General features: G+C 52.1%; 7 protein-coding genes across 7 annotated transcripts; 6 read left to right on the top strand and 1 right to left on the bottom strand.

The window, feature by feature from the left end:
- The first annotated feature begins 1,354 nt into the window (after positions 1 to 1,354).
- NCU06599 (cellulose-binding protein) lies at positions 1,355 to 2,507 on the top strand. Its single transcript, XM_957248.2, has 2 exons — positions 1,355 to 1,575; positions 1,638 to 2,507. The coding sequence occupies exons 1-2, from the start codon at positions 1,444 to 1,446 to the stop codon at positions 2,310 to 2,312; spliced, it is 807 nt and encodes a 268-aa protein (XP_962341.1). The 5' UTR covers positions 1,355 to 1,443; the 3' UTR covers positions 2,313 to 2,507.
- Positions 2,508 to 3,426: 919 nt separating this feature from the next.
- NCU06598 (hypothetical protein) lies at positions 3,427 to 7,456 on the top strand. Its single transcript, XM_957247.2, has 3 exons — positions 3,427 to 4,808; positions 4,921 to 6,418; positions 6,482 to 7,456. Exons 1-3 carry the CDS (start codon positions 3,564 to 3,566, stop codon positions 6,775 to 6,777), a joined length of 3,039 nt encoding a protein of 1,012 aa, XP_962340.2. The 5' UTR covers positions 3,427 to 3,563; the 3' UTR covers positions 6,778 to 7,456.
- A 262-nt stretch (positions 7,457 to 7,718) lies between these two features.
- On the top strand, positions 7,719 to 8,522 carry NCU06597 (hypothetical protein). The gene is made up of 2 exons (XM_957246.2): positions 7,719 to 8,077; positions 8,218 to 8,522. Exons 1-2 carry the CDS (start codon positions 7,918 to 7,920, stop codon positions 8,349 to 8,351), a joined length of 294 nt encoding a protein of 97 aa, XP_962339.1. The 5' UTR covers positions 7,719 to 7,917; the 3' UTR covers positions 8,352 to 8,522.
- Positions 8,523 to 9,603: 1,081 nt separating this feature from the next.
- NCU06596 (hypothetical protein) lies at positions 9,604 to 12,781 on the top strand. Its single transcript, XM_957245.2, has 2 exons — positions 9,604 to 10,541; positions 10,631 to 12,781. The coding sequence occupies exons 1-2, from the start codon at positions 10,252 to 10,254 to the stop codon at positions 11,343 to 11,345; spliced, it is 1,005 nt and encodes a 334-aa protein (XP_962338.1). The 5' UTR covers positions 9,604 to 10,251; the 3' UTR covers positions 11,346 to 12,781.
- NCU06595 (vacuolar protein sorting protein) lies at positions 11,558 to 14,017 on the bottom strand. The gene is made up of 3 exons (XM_957244.3): positions 13,807 to 14,017; positions 13,537 to 13,672; positions 11,558 to 13,471 (listed from the first exon to the last, which is right to left on the bottom strand). The coding sequence occupies exons 1-3, from the start codon at positions 13,905 to 13,907 to the stop codon at positions 11,795 to 11,797; spliced, it is 1,914 nt and encodes a 637-aa protein (XP_962337.3). The 5' UTR covers positions 13,908 to 14,017; the 3' UTR covers positions 11,558 to 11,794.
- Positions 14,018 to 14,265: 248 nt separating this feature from the next.
- Positions 14,266 to 17,502, top strand: NCU06594 (SAC3/GANP domain-containing protein). The gene is made up of 3 exons (XM_957243.2): positions 14,266 to 14,678; positions 14,801 to 16,094; positions 16,149 to 17,502. The coding sequence occupies exons 1-3, from the start codon at positions 14,612 to 14,614 to the stop codon at positions 16,360 to 16,362; spliced, it is 1,575 nt and encodes a 524-aa protein (XP_962336.2). The 5' UTR covers positions 14,266 to 14,611; the 3' UTR covers positions 16,363 to 17,502.
- A 2,085-nt stretch (positions 17,503 to 19,587) lies between these two features.
- NCU06593 (MAP kinase activator) lies at positions 19,588 to 24,046 on the top strand. The gene is made up of 4 exons (XM_957242.2): positions 19,588 to 20,826; positions 21,213 to 21,308; positions 21,367 to 22,107; positions 22,166 to 24,046. Exons 1-4 carry the CDS (start codon positions 20,821 to 20,823, stop codon positions 23,039 to 23,041), a joined length of 1,719 nt encoding a protein of 572 aa, XP_962335.2. The 5' UTR covers positions 19,588 to 20,820; the 3' UTR covers positions 23,042 to 24,046.
- Positions 24,047 to 24,145: the final 99 nt, after the last annotated feature.

The following is a 24,145-nucleotide window of genomic DNA, read 5'->3' as shown; positions in this document are numbered from 1 at the left end:
CTTTTCTATTGACGGCGAAACGCGGTCCTCGCCGGTACTAAGTTGTACTGTATCAGTTTCCTGACCAACAACCGCAATGTTGACACAGTTCTAGAATAGACCACATCTCCTCCCTCGACCTCGAGATCCTGCGCATATGAGGATTTAACGACGTTGCTCGCAAGCTAGCCTTTGGCACCGTGTGTTACCACCTTCTCTCCTCACCCTATCAACAGATCGACAACGGCCCCGATGGCCTGCAGCGCCTGGTCCGCCCAGAAACGAGGGGGTCAAGCTTATTATAAACTTTGTCAATCACTGGAGCGACTACGGTGGCATGCCAGTATGCATGACTGCCTTCGAAGGCTCCCGAGACAGCTGGCACACCAACAGTTGGGCACAATCGCAGTACAAGGCCTACAAAGCTGATGTTGCCAATGCTATATCAACACATGTCTTTGTATGGGAACCGGCGAACGAGCCGTGCTGCAAGGGATGTATTACGGACGTTATCTAAAAGTGGGCAACTGACATTCGGGCCTATATCCGGCAGCTTGGAATCACCCTCGGAGATGAAGGGTTTGGACTTCCTGGCGCGACAAGCTATCCGTATCAAACCAGCGAAGGCGTAGATTTCGCCAGGAACCTGGACATCAATGATTTGGATTTTGGATCTTTCCATTTCTGTCCGCAAAGCTCTGCGTGGCTTTGAACTCGTCTGGTCTGGGAATCAAAACTGATTGTGTCTTTTCTAGGGGATCTGGGCAATTCCGCTGGTGCAGCTTAGATCAAAGACCATACTTTGGCCTGCAAGAAAGCCGGAAAGCCTTGCCTTTTCGAGGAGCATAAGTGGAATGCGACTCTGGCAATAAGCGTCGCTGCAAGATGCTATGGAGGGCATGGCAGCTGACCTGATTCTGGCAATGGAGAGATAAGCTGCGCACCGGGCAGACGCGCAATGATGGGAATACAATCTACTCTGAATCAGCCGATCCCATCTGCTTGGTCATCGAGTATGTCAGGGCCATCAGCTCCTCCTAGACGTGCAGGCGTGGTCGTGCAAAACAGACCAGTCCTAGTTTCTCCGCGAGAATGTTGCGGTTGACAGTAGAGAGGTTGCAAGAAGACGCGTCTTTAGCAGGAAATCAGCCGTGATTACCGAGGCTATTCGCTCGCCTTGCTTGGATGGACCAATGATTGATGGAGGATCGATGAATGAGCATTCCTCAGAGGGTGAGACGGCTGTGAGCCAGGAATGTTGTCAAAATTTGAGACTCGTTCTGGCCATCCAATCTATGCTGTGACTGTACTGTTGATAGCTGTAAGCATATCATCCCACGATGTTGCCCTCACCTGCGTGTGCCTATATAAGCACCAAGTTCGTGATGGGGACGGCCACCTCAACTCAGCAACTCGGACAGATCCAAACCGCATCGTCCCAAACCTCTAACCAGAAAAGTCAACATGGTAGCAACCGTCCGACTTCTCAGCGGCCTTGTAGGCTCGTTCAGTTTCCTTTCTCTTGCCTCGGCTGAGCCACAAGTCCGAGATGATGTCCGCATTATGGCCCTAGGTGATTCCATCACCGGCAATCCAGTTAGTTCCCCCCCCTACCTCTGCCATTTTTTCAACCACAACATACTAACCAAAACCCCCAGGGCTGCTGGCGCGCCCTCCTTTCCCGCAAGCTCAACGCCACCAACATCACCCCACCCCTTCCCTACTCCCAAATCCGCTTCGTCGGCACCCAACCCCGCACCTACTGCGGCTACGGCTCCGCCTACGACTGGCCGCACGAAGGGCACGGCGGATATCTCGCAACGGGCATTGCCCAAGAAACCGTTCCCATCACCGGCACTGAAGTCGTCCCGGCTCCAAGGCAGCCTCTCCTCCAATCCTGGCTCACCGCCCCCGGCGTCGCCCCCGTGGACATCATCCTCATGCACCTGGGCACCAACGACATCTGGCAAAACCGCACCGCCATCCAAATCATCAACGCCTACGGCCAGCTGTTGGATCAGATGCGCGCCGTCAACCCTACCATTCGCCTTCTTGTCGCCCAGATCTTGCCCATGGAGCCGGCGAATTGCCTCGAGTGCCCGGCCAAGGTCAGGATGCTGAATCGGTATATCTCGATCTGGGCGCAGTATGTTACTCGCCCACAGAGTCCGGTGGAGGCGGTTGATCTGTATTCGGGTTTCAACGCAACGAGGTATACCACGGACGGAGTCCACCCGAATGCGAGGGGCGATGAGGCGATTGCGACGGGGTGGGTGGGGGCCGTTATACGGTCTGTTAGGGACGTGTTGGCTCAGAGAGAAATAAGGGTTTGACGGGAGAATATTTGAGGAGTTGATGATGGAGGATGGATGTGTGATTGGGAAGATGGATGGAACAAAGAGAGGAAGGATTTGGTCTAGGGATTTGGCGGTAGCTGGTCTAGTCCGATAACCTAGCTTGTGGGAAATGGCGATTCTGTTCGTTCAGCATCTGATGTTTTTGCTTCTTTGAAGGGGGGTGGAAGTGTGATACTTATGATTTTTTTGTTTTGTTTGCACAATAAAGCAGTTTTCGATTTGGGGATGAATGAGAAGAGGAAGAGATTAAGGCAACCGCCTCCTCATCACGGAGCCATTAATATTGCTGTCCAGGTCTCTTAATTGTCAAAAAAACCGTTTTTCGATGAACGATATTGATTCAAACCCTCACGGCTATAGTTCATCTGAAGTCTACATATGGGAACGAAGGCGCGCGCGAACGAGGTTGTAGCATGGCCGTCGTTACGCATGGAATCCCTGTTATTTTGTTCAAAGCGCAAACAGAGCTTGGCACGACCAAAAGAGCGGCGCGACAGACAGCCGCCGAGCGAGTTTCAACATCGCTGGCTGTTGCAACTATCTAGTTGTACGCAAGATAAGAGGTACAATGAAAGGCGAAATGAGGATTAATCTAGATACAGGAAACTGGAAGAAGCGTAGTTAAGTGCTTTGTCCAAGGCTTTGAACTTCCAAGGTTTTAATCTGATAGAAAAAGATAGCAAGCGATGCGCCGTTGATGGTGGCTTCTGCAAATGGGTGAGGCACTATCAATTGGTTATCACCTGCCAATCAGCTGGCACACTACTAAAAGATGCAGATTAAATTGAGTGTTGATATTTAGGCTAACTACTTAGCTAAGATAATTTCCAAAGCTTTTTATACTTAGATCAATTATTATTTCATTATATTTTTTTTCTTCTTATATACAAAGCTATCTTATGTTATATAATTTACTCTATTACTTAACTACTTTTATTATTTAGTATGAATTAGTACTCTGTTTTCTTTCAAAGTGTAACATAATCAATTAGCTTACTATGATTCATCTCTGACGCTTATTGGCACGCGCGCAAAGCATAAGCACTCTAACAACCTTTTTCTAGTCTTTTATCAAACACTAATGAAAATCCCTCACTTACTATCTCAGATCCGAGGCAAACACTGACAGAATACTACATACAGATACACTATAGTAAACGATCGCCCTACGTCGCAATTGAGAAGATACAATAACCCAACTAGGAAGGCAGTATATCTACTATAGCTATGGCCGAAAACTTGCAATCTTCAACCTTTTCTTCTCTGAGCGCGGACCCGTCCCAGATCCTGAGCTTTAAAGGACTCGATAACGTCCCTACTAGCGGGCTCGCTTTTATTCCATTATCGCCTTTCAGAGAACGTACGGCATCTTCAAATCCGGCTATTTCGGCCGCTACTACGGCTGTCCAGGCCAGCACGGATGAAAGCCAATCGCACTCGGATTCCAGCTCGGGCACCGACAGTAGTAGTGTGCGAAGCAGTGCCGAGGAGAGCAGTGCCGGAGAGGAGAGCGCCGCCGACGATAGTGCCGACGACGATGGCGAGGCTCTTGACAGCGAGGCGAACAGCACCGATATCGAGAACTATATACTACGCGAATCCATGAGCAACAATGTCGAGGGAGGTTATGGAGAACTTGAACATGGCAGCGACAGCGACAGCGGCGACGACGACGATGACGACGACGACGACGACGATGACAACGACAACAACGACAACAACGATGACGATGACGACGACGATGCCGATAGCGACGACATTGACGAGCAGCTGATCTTCGAGTCTGATCACGAGCCCAGTCCTGAGTACGATCGAGTGCCAAATCATGGATTCGGCCACAACACCGACGACAAGGAGCTGGAGCCAGCTCAGATCCTCAGTGACATTGTAGCTGTGCCCCAAGTGGTTGGAGACCTTAGGGTCAACACGCAACCTGCCGCTACTCCTTCCAGTATGGCCACAGCTATCGTCGCTGCTGCGCCTACTCCATTAGTGCCAACGAAACGCAAGGCTGGTGGCGAATGGGATGAAGCTCGAAGAAAACAATTTTCGGCCGTCATGAAACAACGATGGGCAGAAGGCAGAATGTCCCACGTTGCAGATACCCTGAGGAAGAACAACGCCCTTAGGTTAAAAGAGGCGAAAAATGCGACACGAGGTGCTCTGGACACGCCGGAAGATCATCCGTCGGCATCAAAGGCAGAAGCAAAAGAGAGTATCCCAGACACGCTGACAGGTCATCCAACAGCGTCGGAGGCAAAGGCCAAAGAGGGAGCTTATACGCCAACAGACATAGCTGCTTCGGGTCGACCCTATCGTGAATGGATTGAGAATGGCATGCCCTGTAGTACGCATGGAGCCCTCTTGCCGGATGAATACCAACTCGTCGATGGATTCTTCCCTTGGATATGTCCGGTTCGGAAATGTGGGAAGTCTAGTGAAACCTTACACAACCTGGGCCAACATTTTAAGGTTAGTAACATATCAATTAACGCACTCAAACGTTACCGTCGCCACCGGCGAAGATTTACTTTTGGGTCGTTTGGCATCAAAACTTTCCTGTCCAGACACTGACACTATATAGTCCGCCCACCACGGCCATATGTTTTATGACAACCAAGACGGAACCTTAACAGACTTGGGGCCTGGGGTTCAAGAAGCGACGGCCAAAGGAAAGGGCGCCATTGTCGTCTCCATGGCAAATACCTCCACGTCACTCGATGATCCCATGGCCTTGGATAAAGTCCCACGCGCCACTTCATCGTCAGAACCGGTTGGAGACAGAGCCAGCATGTGGGCATACATCGAGCCGCTCTTGGCCAAGCATAGAGGGCGGGAGATGCCCCATGGTGGCTATGTCTGGGAGCTGAGCATCCTCCCTCGGGTGCGAGACCTGAACATCAACTTCGAATGGCAGCGGACGCATCCCTTCACGGATGGTCATCCCAGGGATGTATCGGCGGTCATCATCCAACTGACGGGAGAACCCGCTGCGACACCTTGCAAAAGGTGTCAGGAGGGTAGGGGCCCGTGGAAAGGTTGTATTATGATCTCTTCCAGGGCGGACAACCGTCCGCTGGCAAATATTGTTTCCTGCGCCAATTGCTTCTACCACTTTGGTCAGACGTATTGCAGCCACAAATCTTGGGGCGTAGAGAGGTCTCGACGTATCTTGAGAACGAGGGGCAAGACGACTGAGGAAATCCAAGCGTTGACGAGTTCCAACTCTGGCCAAACAAAACCGGATACAAGAACCTCGAAGTCGGTGACAGGATATATCCCTGAGCTACAAGGCGGCTCTACTATGTCCACCCACAAGCAAGACGAGACATCTTTACAGAAATATGATAACAACAAGCCTGAGTCCGAGAGCCGGCCCCTGTCTTCAAACAACGCCCAAAGGAACTACGAACCCGCGAAGTCTACTATTCCTCTGACCGATGATCAAAAGGCTCTTTGGAACTACATCAAGCCACACCTCGCCTTCACCGCAGAGGTTCCTGAAGTAGGCTACATCAAAGAGCTCCTTTCCCTCCCACGGGTTCGCGACCTCGTGCTCACCCCAAATGAGCCCTTCGCGGAGAAGCACACGCGAGACATAGCCGCCCTGATAATCCAGGTTACAGGAGACGAACTGGAGATGCCGTGCACGCGATGCCGCCGGGAGCAGGGACCATTGTTCAAGGGGGGCTGTGTCGCCATCAAGACCGACGCCGACCCGGAAGCCAGGAGGGTTTACCAAAGCTGCGCAAACTGTACCTATGACAGCAAAGGTGGCGCGTGCTCTCGCGGCAAGGGAATTCCTATGCGACCGCAGCCGCCTTTCCCGCCAAAAGTACCTGGAATCGCCAAGAGTACGGATGGTGTTTGGTTGAAAAGAAGAGAGGGGGGAGGAGGATTGCCTAGACACACCACAGCAACAGCAGTCTTGCGGCCACAACGGCAGGCGGCCCTGGCTGCGACTGCGGCTACGAATTCGCTTATCTCGGCCGGCGAGGTCCAGTCGGCGGATATGTTTGATATGGAAGAGTGGGAGATGGCGCCTGGTCGAATCCTCAAATCAAACACCGACAAACCGATTAGTAAGTGGTCCCATCTCTATAGTATATGACCACCCTCCGAATCACTAACCTTTTCCTCTGCAGGCATTGCCTATTCCAAACCCTTCCTGTCAACCGGCCATGCAGTCCCAGTCTGGAACGACGTACAGTTCCAGGTCAAGACCATCTCCACAGGCCAGACTATTACTATAGACCCGGATGACTTCCAGACGCGGCTCGTGTCGATCGGAACCGGCAAGCTCTGGGTGAAGCTCGGTGATGAACCTCAGTTCACGATCGGCCAGGACGGCATGTTTAGGATCGAGCCCGGTATGGCATGCACGATTGAGAACCGCGTTTATGTGGATGCTACTGTGCATATTACGCATCTTCCATGGTGAGATGGGTATGTCAAACGCGTGGGTCAGGTTGCCGACGATCTCTACTTGCTAGTAGCACTCGGGTGGCCGTACACTACAGAGCCACGAGATTTTGCTTGTCCTGGTTCGCGTCCGGTATCTGACAAAGCAGGGGGGGGGTTGCTCTGGCTCGCAACCGCAATATCGGCTTATTTCTGAGGGAGCTGAGGCAGAGGGTGTCAAGGAGGCTGAAGAAGACTGAACAAGGGAGCAAAGCATGTGAGGATCATGGGAGGTTTCAAGAGTTCGTTATTTGGGTCAACGCTATTATGTTGTCATCTGATTAATTGGCAGTTTGGGATTGAGAGCCACGGTCGGGGAAGATCTATCACAGGTGTACATGTGGACCCCGTTATGCCTAAAAGATTGAAAAGAAGGGGAAGAAGGCCAATAGTAATATGTGTTTCTAGTTTCGTTACTTCAAGCCCTCATGGTTAGAGATATCGTGCACCGTTATCGCTAAGAATAACGCCTTGTGGCTGGGAGAGTGAAGGGAACAGATTCGAATCATGGATCCCCTCTATGCGCCGGCTTGCGCAGAGACACGAACATCGACCGAAGCGATGAGTCTATGAAATCCGCCCGTCTTCGTTGGTGACTGAGGTCCCGGTGCGTCATTGGGAAGTCGGAGCACTGCACTGGCAAGCTTCTCAACATAAACAAACCCTACTCCAACTACATCCAAGATCACCAAGAACGCGATCTCGTGATCAAGATCATATATTTACCATCGGCTAAAGTCATCAGCGTCCCCATAATCTATCCAGTGATGACTTTACATAGTAGGTGGACCTGGCCGACCTGGCCAGAACGGAAGTTAGGTCACCCCGCCTGCCCGCTCAGGGGTAAAGTGGGGCCCCGCAACACTGGTCGGGTCGGCCCACCTGCGATGTGTTGGTCAACTCACAACATGACATCACCACTTTCATTGTAAGTGTAATAGAGTACCTGCAGAGATGTCGTCACACACATCGATTCGTGGAAGAAAAAGAAAAATCGCTTGTATTTAAAGAGGCCGCTTGCTCTCTACCCTTTATTGAATGGAAACCTGTCTTGCAGCACAACTACGTTCAACCTCACATCATTTGACCAAGCTACAACAACAAACCTCAACAACACAACATGTCTTCTCAGCAGCCTACCACCTCTCAAGGCGGCCCCAAGGCCACCGGCGGCATGTCTGGGGCCACCCCCACTCCCGCAAACGCCCACCTCGGGAATGAGACTGGCGAGAAGCCCAAGGCTTTTGACTCTGAAGGTGCTATTGGCAAGCAGTTCACTGGTATGTTTTGTTTTGTTTTTCTTCCTCTCTCTTACTATCCCTTCTTTTCCCATCCCCCTCCCCTCCTTTTCCTACTCCACATTTCCTAACCTCAACCTCAACCTCAATCAATATCTAATCCAATTCCTTCTACAAAACAGCGACCGGCGCAATCGGCCAAATCGGCGAAGCAGTTGGCGGCCCTCTCTCCTCCTCTGGTGTGATTGGCAAGCAGTTCACCGACCAGGGCGCCATTGGCGGTACTGTTCAGGACACTCTTGGCGGTAAAAAGTAGAGGTAGAGCGGGACAGGGATCTCCAAGTTGGATGGACTCGATCTATAGAACAGACTTGAAAGAGAAGGAGTAAATGGGGTGTGGATGCCTTGATCCCGGGAAGGGACGGGGTTGTAACATTATTATGATGATGACTTAATGACTCTATTTTATTGAACATACATACAAGCGTTCCGATGTGCGTAGGCAGGGTGTGTGTTGATGAACATGGGAATGAATGATGACATATGGGAAAAGGAAGTAGTCATCGATGTGACTTGTGATGTTCGACCAAGAGCGGTGACACTGAGTGTGCCGTAAAGGTACCTACCGTCTCCATGGCTGCTGTGTTTGTTTTTGCTATTATGTTAACGATGATGGTTTGGATAATGCGGGGAGTTCGAATTTCATGCAGGGAGAGATATGTTGATCATTTGACACGGTCAATGCGTCAGCCTGAATGGTCGTAAAGTCCCAGACCATCCAGACCTGACTGGAGTTTTAGAACCTCGAAGGGTTGATCGGAATTAATTACAGATTCCCACACCGGCATGGTAGGTAGCCTGCGTGACGTACAGTCCAATGCTGGTTTGATTGTTGGCTTGGTACACCAGGCACTCCTACTGTACAATAAACATAGTATACTAGACAAAATCTAGTTCGATCCGTTCTAAAGGTTATGTAGATAAATCAAAAGGTATTAGTTAGATTGAAATTTCGCATTTTGAATGTGAAGAGATGGCCTGCCCAAGATAAGATTATATATTAGTTAGCCATGAAAATGCTTAGGAAAGTTGACACGAGGTCTCGAGCTAACAAACAAACCAGTACTGGACTGTAGGTACCAAGCTAACGAACTTACCAGGACTGATGTGTAGTTGTAGGGCCGCTTCAGGCCCCACAGCACCTGGTCATAGTTCGATCTGATCTGATAAAAAGTCTCGGCACACCAGGGGAAAGATGCCGGGCACGGGCATTTCATCGCATCTCGGCTGACGTTAGCCAGTCTGAGCTCAGTCCGATCTCGGGGCCTCAACCCATGCTCTGCGACCTTGAGGGCCCTGAACAGACCCTGACAAGTGCGGAGCTGTTGCAGAGAATTTGGAGATCAGACGGGCCCGTGGTCAGGCACTAGACCGGCCCAGACAGTCGAGAAGGCGGGAAGAAGCGTATGAAGCTCCGATGCGGCCGGGCCGAAGTGGGAAAATCAAACGATTGTGAAAGTCGGGTGTGACCACCAGAGCACTAGGTTCTTCTACCTGCTATGTACATAGCTCCATACTCGGTACAATACACCGATATCCAGATGGTCCTCTGCCCATATTCATTCGGAAGCTGAAGTTCATGGACGACGGGAACTGCGGCGAACTGCTTCCGAGTCAACAGCCGGCCAGCCATAACATTTATCTTGTGCCCTTGAGGTTCTTCTATTTCAGCCGCGGTTTCTCCGTTTGTTTGAAGTGAACAATTCCGATCTGGATCTCAATTCTTTCTTTATCTTACTTCCCGTTCTCATCTTCAAACCACACATTTCCTCCAGTTTGAAACACCTTGTCGGCCATTGCGCTCCATCTTTGCGACCACAACGCTGCTACATACACGCCAAGTTCACCTCACTGTCGTTATCAGAACTTGAATCCATACCGTCGTCATTCGGCCCTCACCACTTTGCCACCAGTCAAGCATTAGTCATTGAGCTAAAAGTTCTTCGATTTTCAATTTCTTGGCTTTCCTCCGGGGGGTCCAATCGCGCTTCATCTCCAATTACCAGGCCCTTCCTCGGCCCTTCTTCTCCGCATCCGCTGTCCCCGGCCCCCGCCCCGATCGCATTCGGCATCCCGCACCCCGCGATCCCAGAACCTCCCCGAAACAAACCCGCTGCCACCGGTGGAGAACCCTGGTTGCCGCCTCCGCCTCCGACATGAAAGAAGGCACCCCGGCCCCGGTCTCGGCCGCGTCGCCGCTAGATACTGCCGCCGGACTCAAGACGTCACACTCACATCTCGCCGGCCTGGCAACACAAACGCAAAAGACTCGCGCTGCACTGCTTGGGGCTGATGGCGGTGATGTCGTCGACACGAAACCAACAGCTATGACAAGCACAACATCAAAATGGAACACCAAAAACCTCGGCCTACGACTTGGTGCTGACCTCGTCAGTGCCGCTGCGGCAGCTGTGCTTGTTGCGCCTGTTATCTCTATCATTGACCGGTATGTCTTGTTTACCCTTTTTTTTTCTTCCCCTTTTCCCTCATTCCCCTCCAAACCTATAACTAACTCCCCCCTTCCCTCCTTTACAGCTCAATAATGGAAAATGCCTCCGGCGCCGCCCCCCTCCTCACCTCCCTCCGCCGCTCCCTGCGCTCCCTTCTCTCCTCTCCCCGGTCCACCATCCTCTCCCGTCCCTTTGGCCTCATCTTCCTCTTGTACGGCGGCACCTACCTAACCGCCAACACGCTGGACACGACCGTCGCCACTGTCCAAAACAACCCCAACCCAGCGCACGTCACCTCGGGCAGTTCCAAATTCTTCGCCTCCTCCGCTGCCAACATTGGTCTCTGCATCTACAAAGACCAAGTCTTTGTGCGCCTCTTCGGACCCCCCGGCGCCACACCCAGACCCGTGGGACTGCCAAGCTACTTACTGTTTGCGGCCAGGGATTGCATGACAATTTTTGCCAGTTTCAATGTTCCCCCTTTGCTTGGGCCGGTGTTGACAGAGAGGTTAAGCAAGGATGCGCAGAAATGGGTCAGTGGACAGACGATGGCGCAGTTTGCGGCGCCGGCGGTGGTGCAGCTTTTCAGCACGCCCGTGCATCTGTTGGGGTTGGACATGTATAATCGCCCCTCGGGTGGTTCGGGAGCGGCGCCGAGTTGGGGAGAGAGGTGGTCGTTGGTGAAAAAGAATTGGGCGGTTAGTGTGGCGGCGAGGATATGTAGGATTGTGCCGGCTTTTGGTGTAGGTGGGGTCGTTAATATGAAAGTTAGAAAGGGTTTGATGGAGAGGCTGAGTTAGACCATGGGGGTGAGGGAGCGTGCCCCGATTGGGGATTTGAGGATGGATGGATGGATGGTTAGATGGGCGTGTATGGGTGTTGCTGTTGCGTTTGTAAAGACGAGGATAAAGCTGCATAGAGCGGCGGCAGGTGTCGGGATAGAGGTTAGGCGTTTGGGAATGTTTTCTGGTGTTTCAATTTCATGGGTTTTGGCATCGTCTCTTGCTTGTGGGCTTGTTGTCTTAGAAAGCCAGTTTTGACTGTATCATATGGTGTAGAGAGAAGGGGCAACCTCTAATGGTACATGAATAGATGACTGAGTTATGTAAAATTATGCTTTTCTGTAACGGCTACTGTCAACTTTATCGATTCTATCATAATAGCAGACAAATCTAACGTAAGAAGCCATTTCGACATGATGCTAGGAATTCCATGGGCTGAATGAATGGCAACGCACCTACTACTCACCTCACAAAAAACCGCTCTCCTGCAACGCCTTCATAAGCCTCTCGTTGTCCTCCTTCACCGGATGTGGCCTTGAAGCACCTTCTCCCGTGTCAATAAAGTTTTCCCAGAACTTCAACCCCTCGATGCCTTCCTCGCGACACAACACGCCACGCTCTTCCGCCATCTCGAGTTCCTCCTCAGCGACACCTATACTCCAACCGAACCTCTCCGCCACATCTCTCGCGGTGACGCCACGCCCAAACTCGCGCCAGTCCCACGCCACCTCCCGGTCCGGCGGGAAATTGTGCAAATCCTGCATCCAGGCCAGCAACGCCCTGATGGTCGTCTCGTCCGTCCGGTCGCGCCCCTGAACCACCTTGACGCCCGACTTGAACGTGCGCAGCCGGACGGGCAACCCGAGCTTGTCCCACAAGTTAACCGCCTTTTCGAAATCCGCAGGGCTGACCAGCTCCACACCTCCGCGAAGCCGGTTGAACATGGCCCAGAGGTCGACAAGCGAGATGATCCCGCCTGCTTTCCTCAGCACGCCTCGCGCATCATCCGTGAGGAACTCGGCCAATGTACGGGCAAGTTCGGACAGATAGAGCGAGTCGCCGCCGCCGCCACTGCCGACAATGTCCTTGGTCGCAATGAGGCCAAGTTGGCTGGCAGACTCGGCGAGCAGCGCATTTTCGCTGCCGGAGGAGGCGCCTCCTGCACCCTTGACTTGGCGAGCAAAGGTTTCTGCCAGGGCCACAATGTCCTTGGCGGAGGCCATCAGGGCTTCGAGGTCCTCGAATGCGTTTCCGATGACGATCTCGTTGTTCTTGCGCATGGATTGGCCGCGCTGTTCGAGGCCTGCGATTCCCGCGATCTTTACCCGTTCGGGCTGGCCTGCAGCTGAGCCGACTCCTCCTCCTGCCCCTCCACCAGAACCAGATCCTACCCCTAACCCGTTTGAAGAGGTTTTGGGAATCGGAGGTGCGCCTTGAAGCAGCCACTTGCGCTGGGTCATTGATCCCTTGAGCCTTTCGTAGAAGATCTTCTCTCCGCCTCCGCGGAAGGAAATCTTGACGCTTTCGAGGGCCTCGCTTTTGGGAGCCAGACTGCTCAGAACTGGGCCGGGCGAGTCAGTCTCCCGCCTTTGTTGCATGAGTTCAGCAGGTAAGTCGTTGGAGATGAGTGGCCCTCCGCACATCTCGCATGACATTAGCGAGGGATGGTTGAGAAAGGTGCATCTTGGACACTGGAAAGATGCGCTCGCGTCTGCTGCTTGAAAAGGCGATGGAGATGCCTGAGTCGCTGGTGCCGTTGATTCGGAACCTTGCTTGGATCGGTCAGGAAGCGGAGGGTAGATGGCAGGTCCCCCACCGGGCTGTCGACTTGTCGCATTCGAGATGGTCGCCTTGAGAATATGGGTCAAGGTAGGCTTGATACCACAAGCTAAGCAGGGAGGGAGGGACGTATGTTCACTTGCCGTCGTCGGATCGAAATTGGACGGTACGGGGTTGGAGAAGCTGCAGATGGTACATACCCATGTCGCTGAGCTCGCTGGAGGTGTATCAACGGGCGGTGCACGAAAGGGGCTGTCTACACGCTGCGCCGGTGAAGCATTTCCATTGCGCGACGGTTGGAGGGATGCTCGCTTGTTGGCCTTGGGTACCAAGGTGATTTTGGGCGATGACTTGAGAAATCCGGCCTACATCACATGCTAGCATTTAGTTTTTGATCATGCGGAATGTTCCTTGGGAAAGGCGCAATTACGTAAAACTCGTAGCGCTCAATGTCTTTGAGATCCAAAGCGGCAGAGTATTTTCTGGGCTCCGTCTTGTCGACGTAGCATATCCGGTGCGAGGTCAGGTAAACCTGGCCATTTTGTTGGTTGGGCAGCTTGTATTTGCTGGTAACGGCATGGCGAACAAGTCAGTTGAAGGGTTCACACAAACACATCGACTTTCAAGTAAACAAAGTAAAAGGCGTAAGGACTGGTGATGGCGGGAAGGAAGAGGAACTTGGGATCATATGCTCACTCACCCCTCGTACAACCCCACATTGTCCTGGACAAAGAGCAAATCTTCATCGGGCAGGTACGACGGCCGCAAGGCAGTGGTGAGGTCGAGATTCTTTAGAAACATTCGTCATAGCTGGGGGAAAGCTGTTTGGGCTTTCGAGGGAGTCGGGTTATGAAAGAGTGAAAAGAGGATCGACAACTTGGAACTGAAGTCGTGGTGGTCGGGTTGCTGAATGATGTCGGCGGGGGTTGTTGTCGACTTGGGACTAGATGGTATCTTGGCGGCGATTGCGGTAGATAGCGGCCATGTACACCATGGGGCTACCCACGTGGCTGTGATACAGCTGCACTAACACGGACTCAAGATGACAGACAGCAGGTGCTGACAGGTGCAGCATGCAGCCCGTGCGGTGGCTAGTAAGTGGAATCTGATGGCGGCCGGCTTGGTCCCGTTCACAGAATGCAACCCACGCCCGATCAACTTTTGGGCCACTGCCACCCTATCGAGGTTGAACACTGTCACTTCGTTGAAGAGAAGCCTTTTGATCAACGAAACCTTGCACGTTTCTTGTCACCGCCCACTGCATTAATTTCAGCTCATCATTAGTACCATCGGCGACCATCCTCTCACCACCGCCCACGATCATACGCCCAGTTCAGTTCCATAGCTAGTTTTGAACCTTGGGTTCTCACGAGTAGCACGACTTTGTTGTTTGCCAGCGAGTTCTGTTTAATTTGTTGGCATCGTCTTTTCTTGCTCCGTCGTTGTTTGTTTCGTCGTGTGCTTCAACTCTCCCTCGACAACCCCATCGATTGCAGACGAGCAACATGCAGTGGTCATCCGCTCAACCTCCTCCGCCAGGCACGCAGCCGCCGGCGGCTTATCCGTACTCTGGTATGCTTCTGCTGTGTCCTACAGATTTCATCCCATCTCTTGACTTGCGATTCACTCCTGCCGCCCCGTCCCGACACTGCTGGTGACCGTCGCTGACGTTTGTTTCACCTCTCCTCCTCCAGCTACTACCGCGTTCACTCCAGTTCAGGTCCGCCAAACCTTCGGTCAACCTTATTCCGCCGCACCGCCCGCTTCCTATCCTCCCCCACCTGCCTACGGCCCTCTTCCTATAAATCCTCCTCCTGCAACACCACTTCACACTAATCCAGCCGCGCCCTTGACTGCCGCAACGCCCACCACAACGCAAGAGCCCGCAAAGAAAAAGATCGACTGGCCGGAATCTGTGCGCAACTACGTGCAGCGTTCTTTCCAGACCTCCAACTTAGATCCGTCCGTCACCCGCGCCGAAATGGAAGCCAAGCTCAAGGAAACCATCTCGTACGCTAACGACCAGGGTCACATGTACACTGTGAACTGGGAGAAAATGCCCTTGCCGCAAGAGATGATCAAAGAGGAGCGTGCTAGAGCCAGGGCCCTTCAGCAAGCATCTCATTTCTCGGCCCTTTCCATTTCCCCATCCAGTTCCAAGAAGCGCAAGTCTACCGACTTCAGCGAGGGCGCCGCACCCCCTTGGCGGAACGGACAGAATCGCCTTGAGGACCGCATTACATTTAATGCTGATAAACGCCCAGCTCCAGTCGAGGAAGCCCAGTCGAAGTCACAAAGTAAGTTCCAGAAGCAGTTGGAGAAACGTCAAAAGCGCTTCGACGGAGGTTACAAGTCGACATATCGCGAGCCGACTCCGCCTCCCAGCGACGGCCCGGTTGTCGGTACATGCGAGACCCTGGAGAAGCGCTATCTCCGTCTGACGGCGCCGCCTGTTCCGTCCGTGGTCCGACCAGAGCGGGTTCTGCGCCAGACGCTCGAGCTGCTCAAGAGAAAGTGGAAGAAGGAGCAAAACTACTCGTACATCTGCGATCAGTTCAAATCCATGCGTCAGGACTTGACAGTCCAGCGCATCAAGAATGAGTTTACTGTAGAAGTCTACGAAATTCATGCTCGGATTGCCTTGGAGAAGGGGGACCTCGGTGAGTATAATCAATGTCAAACCCAGCTCAAGGCCCTCTACAAAATGGGTATCAAGGGGAAGTCGATTGAGTTCAAGGCGTATCGTATCTTGTATTTCATTCATACCGCTAACCGCACGGCGTTAAACGACGTCCTGGCGGATCTAACTGCAGCAGAGAAGGAGGAAGAAGCCATAAAGCATGCGCTTGACGTCCGATCCGCTTTGGCACTTGGCAATTACCACCGCTTTTTCCGGCTCTACAACGACACGCCCAACATGGGTGCATATCTTATGGATATGTTCGTTGGCCGTGAACGCCTTGCCGCTCTTTGCAACATCTGTAAGGCGTATGTACTTTTCGTTCCCTCCATGTACTGTGATGTGTTCCTGACTTCGATTAGGTATAAACCTGATGTGCCGCTGCGCTTCGTCACGGAAGAGCTGTACTTTGAGTCGGATGCGGATGCTGCCCAATTTATCCTCGACTACCAGGGCCAGGATCTATTGGAGGATCGCGAGGGAACTGTTATGTTCCTGACCGGAAAAGCTAAAGAGCTGTTCGAGGGTCCGAGGAAGGCAGCATTTTCCAGGGTTGACATTAAAGGTCAAATCTAACAGCACTGAGTCCTTATTTCCTATCGTCGCCGCACCCGCCCACATCGTTCCCAACTCTTTCAAGACATGAGCACCGGCTGTCGACCTCACGTTTCTACTTCATCTCCGCCTTCGTAGTTTCTCACCTCGGTCACCGGGATCTGCACCCTTGCGTCGTCATGCAGTAGTTTGATATTATTGATAGCACGCCCTTCGTCGACCTATGTCGCTGTCCTACCCCACGACATTTGCGACCTGGGCTTCTATCGCCAACACCTCATGGGGGATTTCGGCGATAGAGAATACCGACGGGTTTTCTATCTCCGTTTCTTCGTTGTCAATTCCGATGTTACTCCCTGAATAGTAACGTGGAATGCGTTAGAGGAAGCCCACGTCATGCCTTGTGGAGCTCTTACACTGACGAAAACCACTTCTTCCCCCGAGTCGTCTCACGACCTCACGATCCGCCAGGTTGCCACTTGCAACGCAGTCCGACTTACCTTTTCAGCTAGTTCCTTCAGGACAGGCGCAGATCCTGTTCTTCAATGTCATTTGCCAGCATCAGGTCAACCTAATTGACCTCAAACGTGGTTGAGGCGTGCAGTATTCGAATCTGCCTACTCTACTCAAAAATGGAGACGTAATATCCACCGTTTTCGGAACCCATTCTCGGTGGACAGGATGATAGATGGCGTCTTCGCACATCGACCCCCTTCTTTCCCGATCAATGTGTCTTGCCGGAGGATCTCGACGTGTCGGCTCACGGGGTCTCTTGTTTTAGCAAGCATTAGGGTCATGCGGAGGTGACCTTTGGCGACGTGGAAGCAGCAGCATTAGTTGCTATGGTGCTGTAGTGGCACCCTGCTCTCCTTCTATGCGTCCTTACAGGCACCGCTCTCTTATTCAACAATTTTTCAGTATCCCTTGCGTTCCGGTGTCGGCATCTTTGGGTGGTGGTTTGGGTCAGCGAGCATAGGGTTTTGGCGTCTCGGGGTGTCAAAACTGCTTGCATTTGTCCCTTGTCTTTTTTTCTTTGTTCCTTCTTCATGCTAGTACAGGTAACTCAGGTGTTTGGCGTTAAGGGAACAATGCTAAGAGCAGGGAGGTTGAGTGGGCATGTCTTACAGTTAGCAAAATAAGAACGTACTTAGTGAGCTCCAGCACACAACACAGTCATATTGTGCGCCGTCGATATCGATGCCATCCTTGTTGTCTTTTGAGTCAGAGTACGGGGAGCCGGAGGCCAACACAATCGGCCGCGCATCATAATCAATGGTGGAAAAGGGTCGGGTCCTTCGACTTCTGCCCGCATTGCAAGCAGATGTGACGAACCTCCATGCTACGCGTTTGCTTCTTGATGCAGTTGCTAACTTAACCTTGGGTCGAATTGAAGCGGTGGCTGGTGAGGCGAAAGATAGACACCATACCATGTGGAAAAAGGAAAAATACCACGCTGCCTCATTGCTTACAGGTGCGCCAGCGGGCATCCCGGCCCGTCGTGTGCTCCTCGCGTCACATCCCGATTGGTCAAACCTCGTGCATGTACGTAGAAGTCGTGCATCGATAAATGGAAAGAGGGTTGAAACCATTGCCATGGAAAACATGGCAATTGGCGGCTTTTCTTGGGCGTTGTTCATGTCCAATAGAGAGGGTGAAGATGTTGAGTATTCGAAGGACGTCCGTCCACTTGCACTATTCTCGTGTTTATGATTCCCTCTAGGAGCTCGCATATTATTGTTGTGGCCAGAATGAGATGAACATGATACAAAGGCCGAACAGAAACCCCGAAATGACAAAAAGTGAGATTTGTTAAGCAAAAGAATAAGAAAAGAAAGAAAAAACTGGATCGGTTAATGCCCAGATTCCAAAATCGGGAGCTTTGCGGCAGAGCCCTACCAGGCCGTTACAGTGCTGTCTCTATCGAGTCTAGACGCCAATGCTCCTTGTTCGCTGTTGGGTTGGGTTGTTCTGATTAGTCAGGCACAGGCCGCGGAGCTTCATCCGAAATACCCCGAGACCGAGAACCGATATCTACCTAAAATTTGATCGCGATGCTTTTTGCTGCACCAATGAAGGAGATTCGGACTGTGTAGAATGAATCTGCCAAACATAGGTAGATCTGAAAATCCCGAGCTAAGTCGCCATCAGAAGGACATATGTCAGCGTCAATCCAGTGATGCTAGTACTAGGCTTTTTCCTACTAGGGGTTGCTTGTGAACCGTCTTGGAGGCCTTGCATTCTATCGAGTCCCCTTCGGCTTTCAAGTCCACCGACGTTATGATGGAGCCCGATGTCAATGCATTGACAAGGTGTGGGCTTTGAACATCTCATGACGCATCGTATGAGTTGATGCACTAACAGCAGGCATATTCCTGCCTCACAGCATCGACTTGTTGTCGACGACGACGCCTTTCAAGTCACTTGGATGGGTAGTGACGGAACAGACTCGAGAATGAAGCAATCAATCCTTCAGTTGAGGTTGGAGAAGTGAGAAAAAATCCTCAGGTACCGTGTCCATAACACCCTGGTTGTCGACTCGACTCAGCAAACCAACCACAGTTTCCGCTATGACAAGCGCGATCACGATGCATATGCAGTGGCTTCAAAGATATGTACAATATCATGCACACTAGCACGCACACATATCTTAGGCCAGGCAATGACAGCGACAAAGATACCAACGGAGAATACCTGAGGGAGCAGCAATCTTAGCTTTTCAATGGCCTCATTGCGCGCGGCTCATCTTTGATCAGATCGTGTAAGACTAGCAAGCTGGTTGGTTTCAGTTGAGATTTGACGTTGGCCGACTTCTTTCATTCGTTTGTCGCAAAGTTCCTGGTCGTATCGCGGTGGGCACGTCCGGAATCCCAAAGATCGAGAGCGGCCAAGAAACAGTGGAGGTACCTAAGAACGAAAGCCAATTCGAATCCACCACAGCCAGGTCCAGGGAGGGTGGGTCCCTCTGGACGTGAGAACCCTGGCGGCGCTCTCCAATTGCACCAACATGCAGGGCAGCAACTGCGCCAATCAACCAGGCCGGGGTGCCTTCAGGTACCTGCCCGCGCGGCCTCTGCGCTGCTGCAACGCTACAATTCCCCTCTTAAGTCGAGGTCCTTGGCCGTCCATTGTCATGCCGATTGTCATGCGGATGCTAACGGCTAGATAGAGGCAGCCACCCTTTCACGGTCAGGACACGGACATAAACTAGCAGACACTAACAGACACTAGGCGAATAAGCAAGCCTGAGTGGCTGTTTTTCCAACATGTTCCATGCCGTCCGTCTCGGCTAGGCTGGTGACTTGCTTGTGACCTTCATCACACCTACCCGCCCGTCTTCGAGCCATCTCCGGCCACCACCTCCACACCCTGTCGGCTTCCACTCTGCGAGAACACACCTGGACCCGACCCTTGGTGATCACCCTTGCTGCTTCCGTTGCAAGCTTGGCTTTGGGCTGTTGCTATCTCCCTTTTTATTATTTTTTTAATGCTATTGCTGCCCGTCCCGAGGACTAGCACGCAAGGCACGCAGGCCATATATCCCACCTGATCCTGATCCTTCCCCGCCACCGTGCAGTTTCCAGTTTCCATTCCCACCTGCCCGTTCGCTCGCTTCGTTCACTCATCACCAGTTCCAACTCTCGACAACCAACCTTCCTACTGCGACAGTCAAGTCCATCATCGCCGACAACACTCGTCGCAACACCCAACGCAACTCCCGGCGGATTGTCCACCACTACTTAGACATTCTAGAAGCGCTCGCCGGACTGGGACTTGCGCATTGAGCATTGGGTCTAGGCAGTCGGCATTGCGGCTGAACAAAGGAACAAGAGAATTGCATCAACACCACACGCCCACACGCCAGGCGGCCCTGATCAGGCTCAGACAAAGACGGAAAGCCAAGATTGAGGCAAACTCGGCCAGACAGCGAACTTGGGGTCAGCTATCCACTTGGGGAACAGAAGTATTGGGGCGCGACCATTTTACACGAAACGGTCGCCGAAATTAGCTGGACAACCGCTGCTTTCCAAATTACGTCTCCCTTACGTTCGCACGGTCGCAAACACTAGTGCAGCAGATAACGACCCCGTCCGCGATATCCACTCCCGTCATCGCCGCGCTGCTTTCCCGGCTCCCATCCGACCGATACATACGGCACATTTGGATCGTTACACAGATTCCACCTAGCAACACCCTCCACGACACACACACACACACACCACACACACGAGCAGAACCGCCCAGGACCAACCCCAGAGGGATCCTAGGCAAGCCCTCTCGCCGTCCGTCATTTGAGTCGGCGTAACCCCAACCACGATTGCCCGCGCACGCCGACACCAGGACGCCCGCTCCAAAAGTTGTTTGCTGACGCCTCTCACCCCGTCAGCCGTTCCTGTTTCTCTCTGTGTATAGCACAATAGTTCCGGTTTTGGTTTGTGTACACATAGCTTACAAGTCGTCTGAGTATCGCTGTCGGACAAGATGAAGGTACGTCATTCCCCGCTGTTCTGTGCTCTGCCATCCCCTCTCTCTTCCCTTCCCCGTCCCTCCTCCTCTTCAGTCCGATCGTTTTTGCTCGTTCCCCAGGAAACAGCCCTCGTGATTGTATAGCAGAGGCTTCACTGCTATTGGGGACATGAGAGATAGGATCGGGCTACGGCTCAGGTATTCATACACCATCACATAGGCGTTCTTGCCTTGGCCAATTCGTCACGATGCAATACAGCTTGCGTGAACCGGAAGAATCCTTTTTCTTAGTGTCTGCTCCATCTACACCCACAGCACCTCTCGAATTTTCTTGGCCTCGTCGGACTACTCATTTCAATACTGCGGTTTCGTCGTTCTGGCAACTAACAATGTCACGCGGTTTTAAGGCTCTACGAAGGTCCATCAAGGGTGGAGAGAAGGACTCCAAACCTCATATTACTATTCAACCGAAATCTGCCGTCGCCATCGTCCCTCCAAAGAAGGTATGTCTCGTAACAAGGTGTCAGCCACAAGGCGCTTAGGCTAAACTTGTTATCACAGGTTATAAAAGCTCTCTACGATTACGAAGCACAAAATGCACAGGAGCTTAGCTTTTCACGCGGCGATTTCTTCCATGTCATCGGTCGTGAAAATGACCCAGAGTGGTATGAGGCGTGCAACCCTGCGCTACCAGACGCTCGTGGTCTCGTGCCCGTCGCTTATTTCCAGGCCCTTGGACGTACGGAACGCGATAGCGGCCAGTCTCAAACCGGTTCACTGGGTTTGAAGACCGTAGATAGTGATTCTGGATACGGCGAAGGCTCGGCGGCCTCGCCTCCTGGAGCAAACGCCGCGAATCGGATGTCGAAAACGCCTGGCAAGAATGGAGCCATGGTTTATGGTGTCGTTTTGTACGATTTCCAAGCCGAACGGGCAGACGAATTGGAAGCCAAGCAGGGCGAGGCCATCATTGTCATTGCCCAGTCGAACCCCGAATGGTTCGTGGCTAAGCCCATCGGAAGACTTGGCGGCCCGGGTCTGATTCCCGTATCCTTTGTTGAGATCCGGGACATGGCGAGTAACACCCCTGTCCCGAACCCCCATGATGCCATACGAAAAGCTGGGATTCCAAAGGTCGAGGAGTGGAAGAAGATGGCTGCGGAATATAAGAACTCGAGCATAACGCTCGGCAAGTTCGATGTTGGTGGTGGCGGTGGTGGCCAACCACCACTTGACCAGGCCATGAACCGCTTAACTTTGCAAGGAAGCGCCCGGTTGAGCCAGCAGACTACTCATACCCAGGTACGTGTATTCTGTCCACTTACTTTGCGTGCGTGTTTGTACTAACAGGTCTTTGCAGCAACAGATACAGGCTCAAGGACAATCCTATTCGAGGCCAACCTCGACACTATACGCACCCATCGCAGCCAGGGTTCCGAGGTACTGCTTTGCCGAGGACAAGTACTGGTTTGTTATTGAAGCCGAACTGGAGGATGGTCGATGCTTCGAACTTTCGCGATACTACGAGGATTTCTACGACTTCCAAATCGCGCTCCTAACCGAGTTCCCTCTTGAAGCTGGAACTACAGGCGGCAAGCAGCGGACGCTACCCTACATGCCCGGTCCTGTTAATTACGTGACTGATGCGATTACGGAAGGCCGCCGCCACAACCTTGACTCTTACGTTAAAAGTCTACTGGAACAACCGCCACACATCTCCCGCTGTAACCTGGTCAAGCAGTTCTTTTCTCCTAGAGAGGGTGATTACGAAATCGACCCTAGCGTTGCTCGCGAGGAATACCGATTCTCTGGAGGCTCTGGTCCGTCCTCTGACTCACCAGCCGACGGCCTCTCACTACAGAGCACAGCCGGCAACAGATATTCTGCCGGTCTCGGTGTTCCTCAGAGGCAGCTGAGCATTGGCAACGGCCAACAGATTCCGGGACCTGGGCAGGCTTCACAGACCTCATTGTCACCTGCTATTATGCAGGGTGGTTCACAGATGAAAGTGAAACTGCACTTCAACGGCGACATCATCGCCATCCGCGTACCCACTGATATTCCATTCCAAGCTCTCCATGACAAGATTCTGGATCGTCTCAAGATTCCTCAGGGCGAGGACGTTCAGCTAAGTTACAAGGACGACGCGAGTGGCGAGAAGCCTCCTCTGATGAACGACGAAGATCTGGATATTGCACTGCAACGGAACGAAAAGCTGCTCGTTTACGTGGAATAATGGACTGACGGACTTTGAAACCCCAACCCATACACGTTTGTTGGCCATATTCCGATACACAGCGCATTCGGATACCATGGTCACATGCGCCATGTTTCACGAACATTTGATTCGAAGGCAGCAACTGGGTAAACTAAGCGCTCGGCCTTCAAAAGTCACGCCAGATGGCTACATACACAAGCAAGGCGAACAACGTGGAGGGAATTGCTCATTTGCGCACTCAGTTACATACCATCTTTTCTCGTTGACGGCTGCCAACAAACTGCTCTTTATCCAACACACAATGCGATATCTATACCCCACGCTATATACCCAAACGCATACGTAAATCATATAGGACTTCGCGGTTCAGTCGTTGTAATACATTTCGAATTGATCGGCTCGTCTCTCTCCACTCACTAAAATTTCTGGGACGCAGATGGTCATGGGGCATTTTGGATGCGGCAGGGACTTTGGGATACGGTGATATTTTTTTGGAACAGCTCAGGAGTCAGGCCAAAGGAGTCTGTGACCATGGTGAAAAAAAGGAAGGAAGTAGAGTCAGGGGAGGATCTGCGCGCTTGCTGGAAGGCTGCGGTGGGGCCAAGTTGGGAGATGGATTCTTGGTTAGGCGTGGGGGAGGGTGGAAGGATTAAATTTGATACCAAACTACGTTGCTACTCGAGGTCGAAGATGGGTGGTGGATTACCATAAGAAGAGGTGGTGGAGGTGGTAATGGTGGTGCTGAGGGTGATGACAAGGGACAAGAAGAAGAAGAAGGGGCCCTTGTGAATGGATGATGAATGAAATGAATTTACACCCACAGGCTTTTTGTGTTTCAGGATGTTGACCGAGATGGCGGGGGACACGGGGTATCGTTTCTGCAGTGTAGGTGAGATTTGAAGATATCCATGTGCAGTCAAGGTGTTTTTGGTAATAAAAAAATTGGGAGCGAAAGATGACCGGAGAAAAGAGAGTAGTGGTGGTCTACTCGCAGCCAGTAAGTAGCATAAATCTACATTTGAAGATATCGCGACTTCCGATAATTGCATGTGACATCTGCTATACAATGTCATTGGAAGTTGAATAAATGCACAATTACGGCAAATGCCAAGCCCATCGAAA

Source organism: Neurospora crassa, linkage group IV, assembly GCF_000182925.2.
Source record: "Neurospora crassa OR74A linkage group IV, whole genome shotgun sequence".
Lineage (NCBI taxonomy): Eukaryota > Fungi > Ascomycota > Sordariomycetes > Sordariales > Sordariaceae > Neurospora > Neurospora crassa.
Note: the sequence above shows the minus strand (reverse complement) of the source record. Positions and strands in the feature narration are given on the sequence as shown.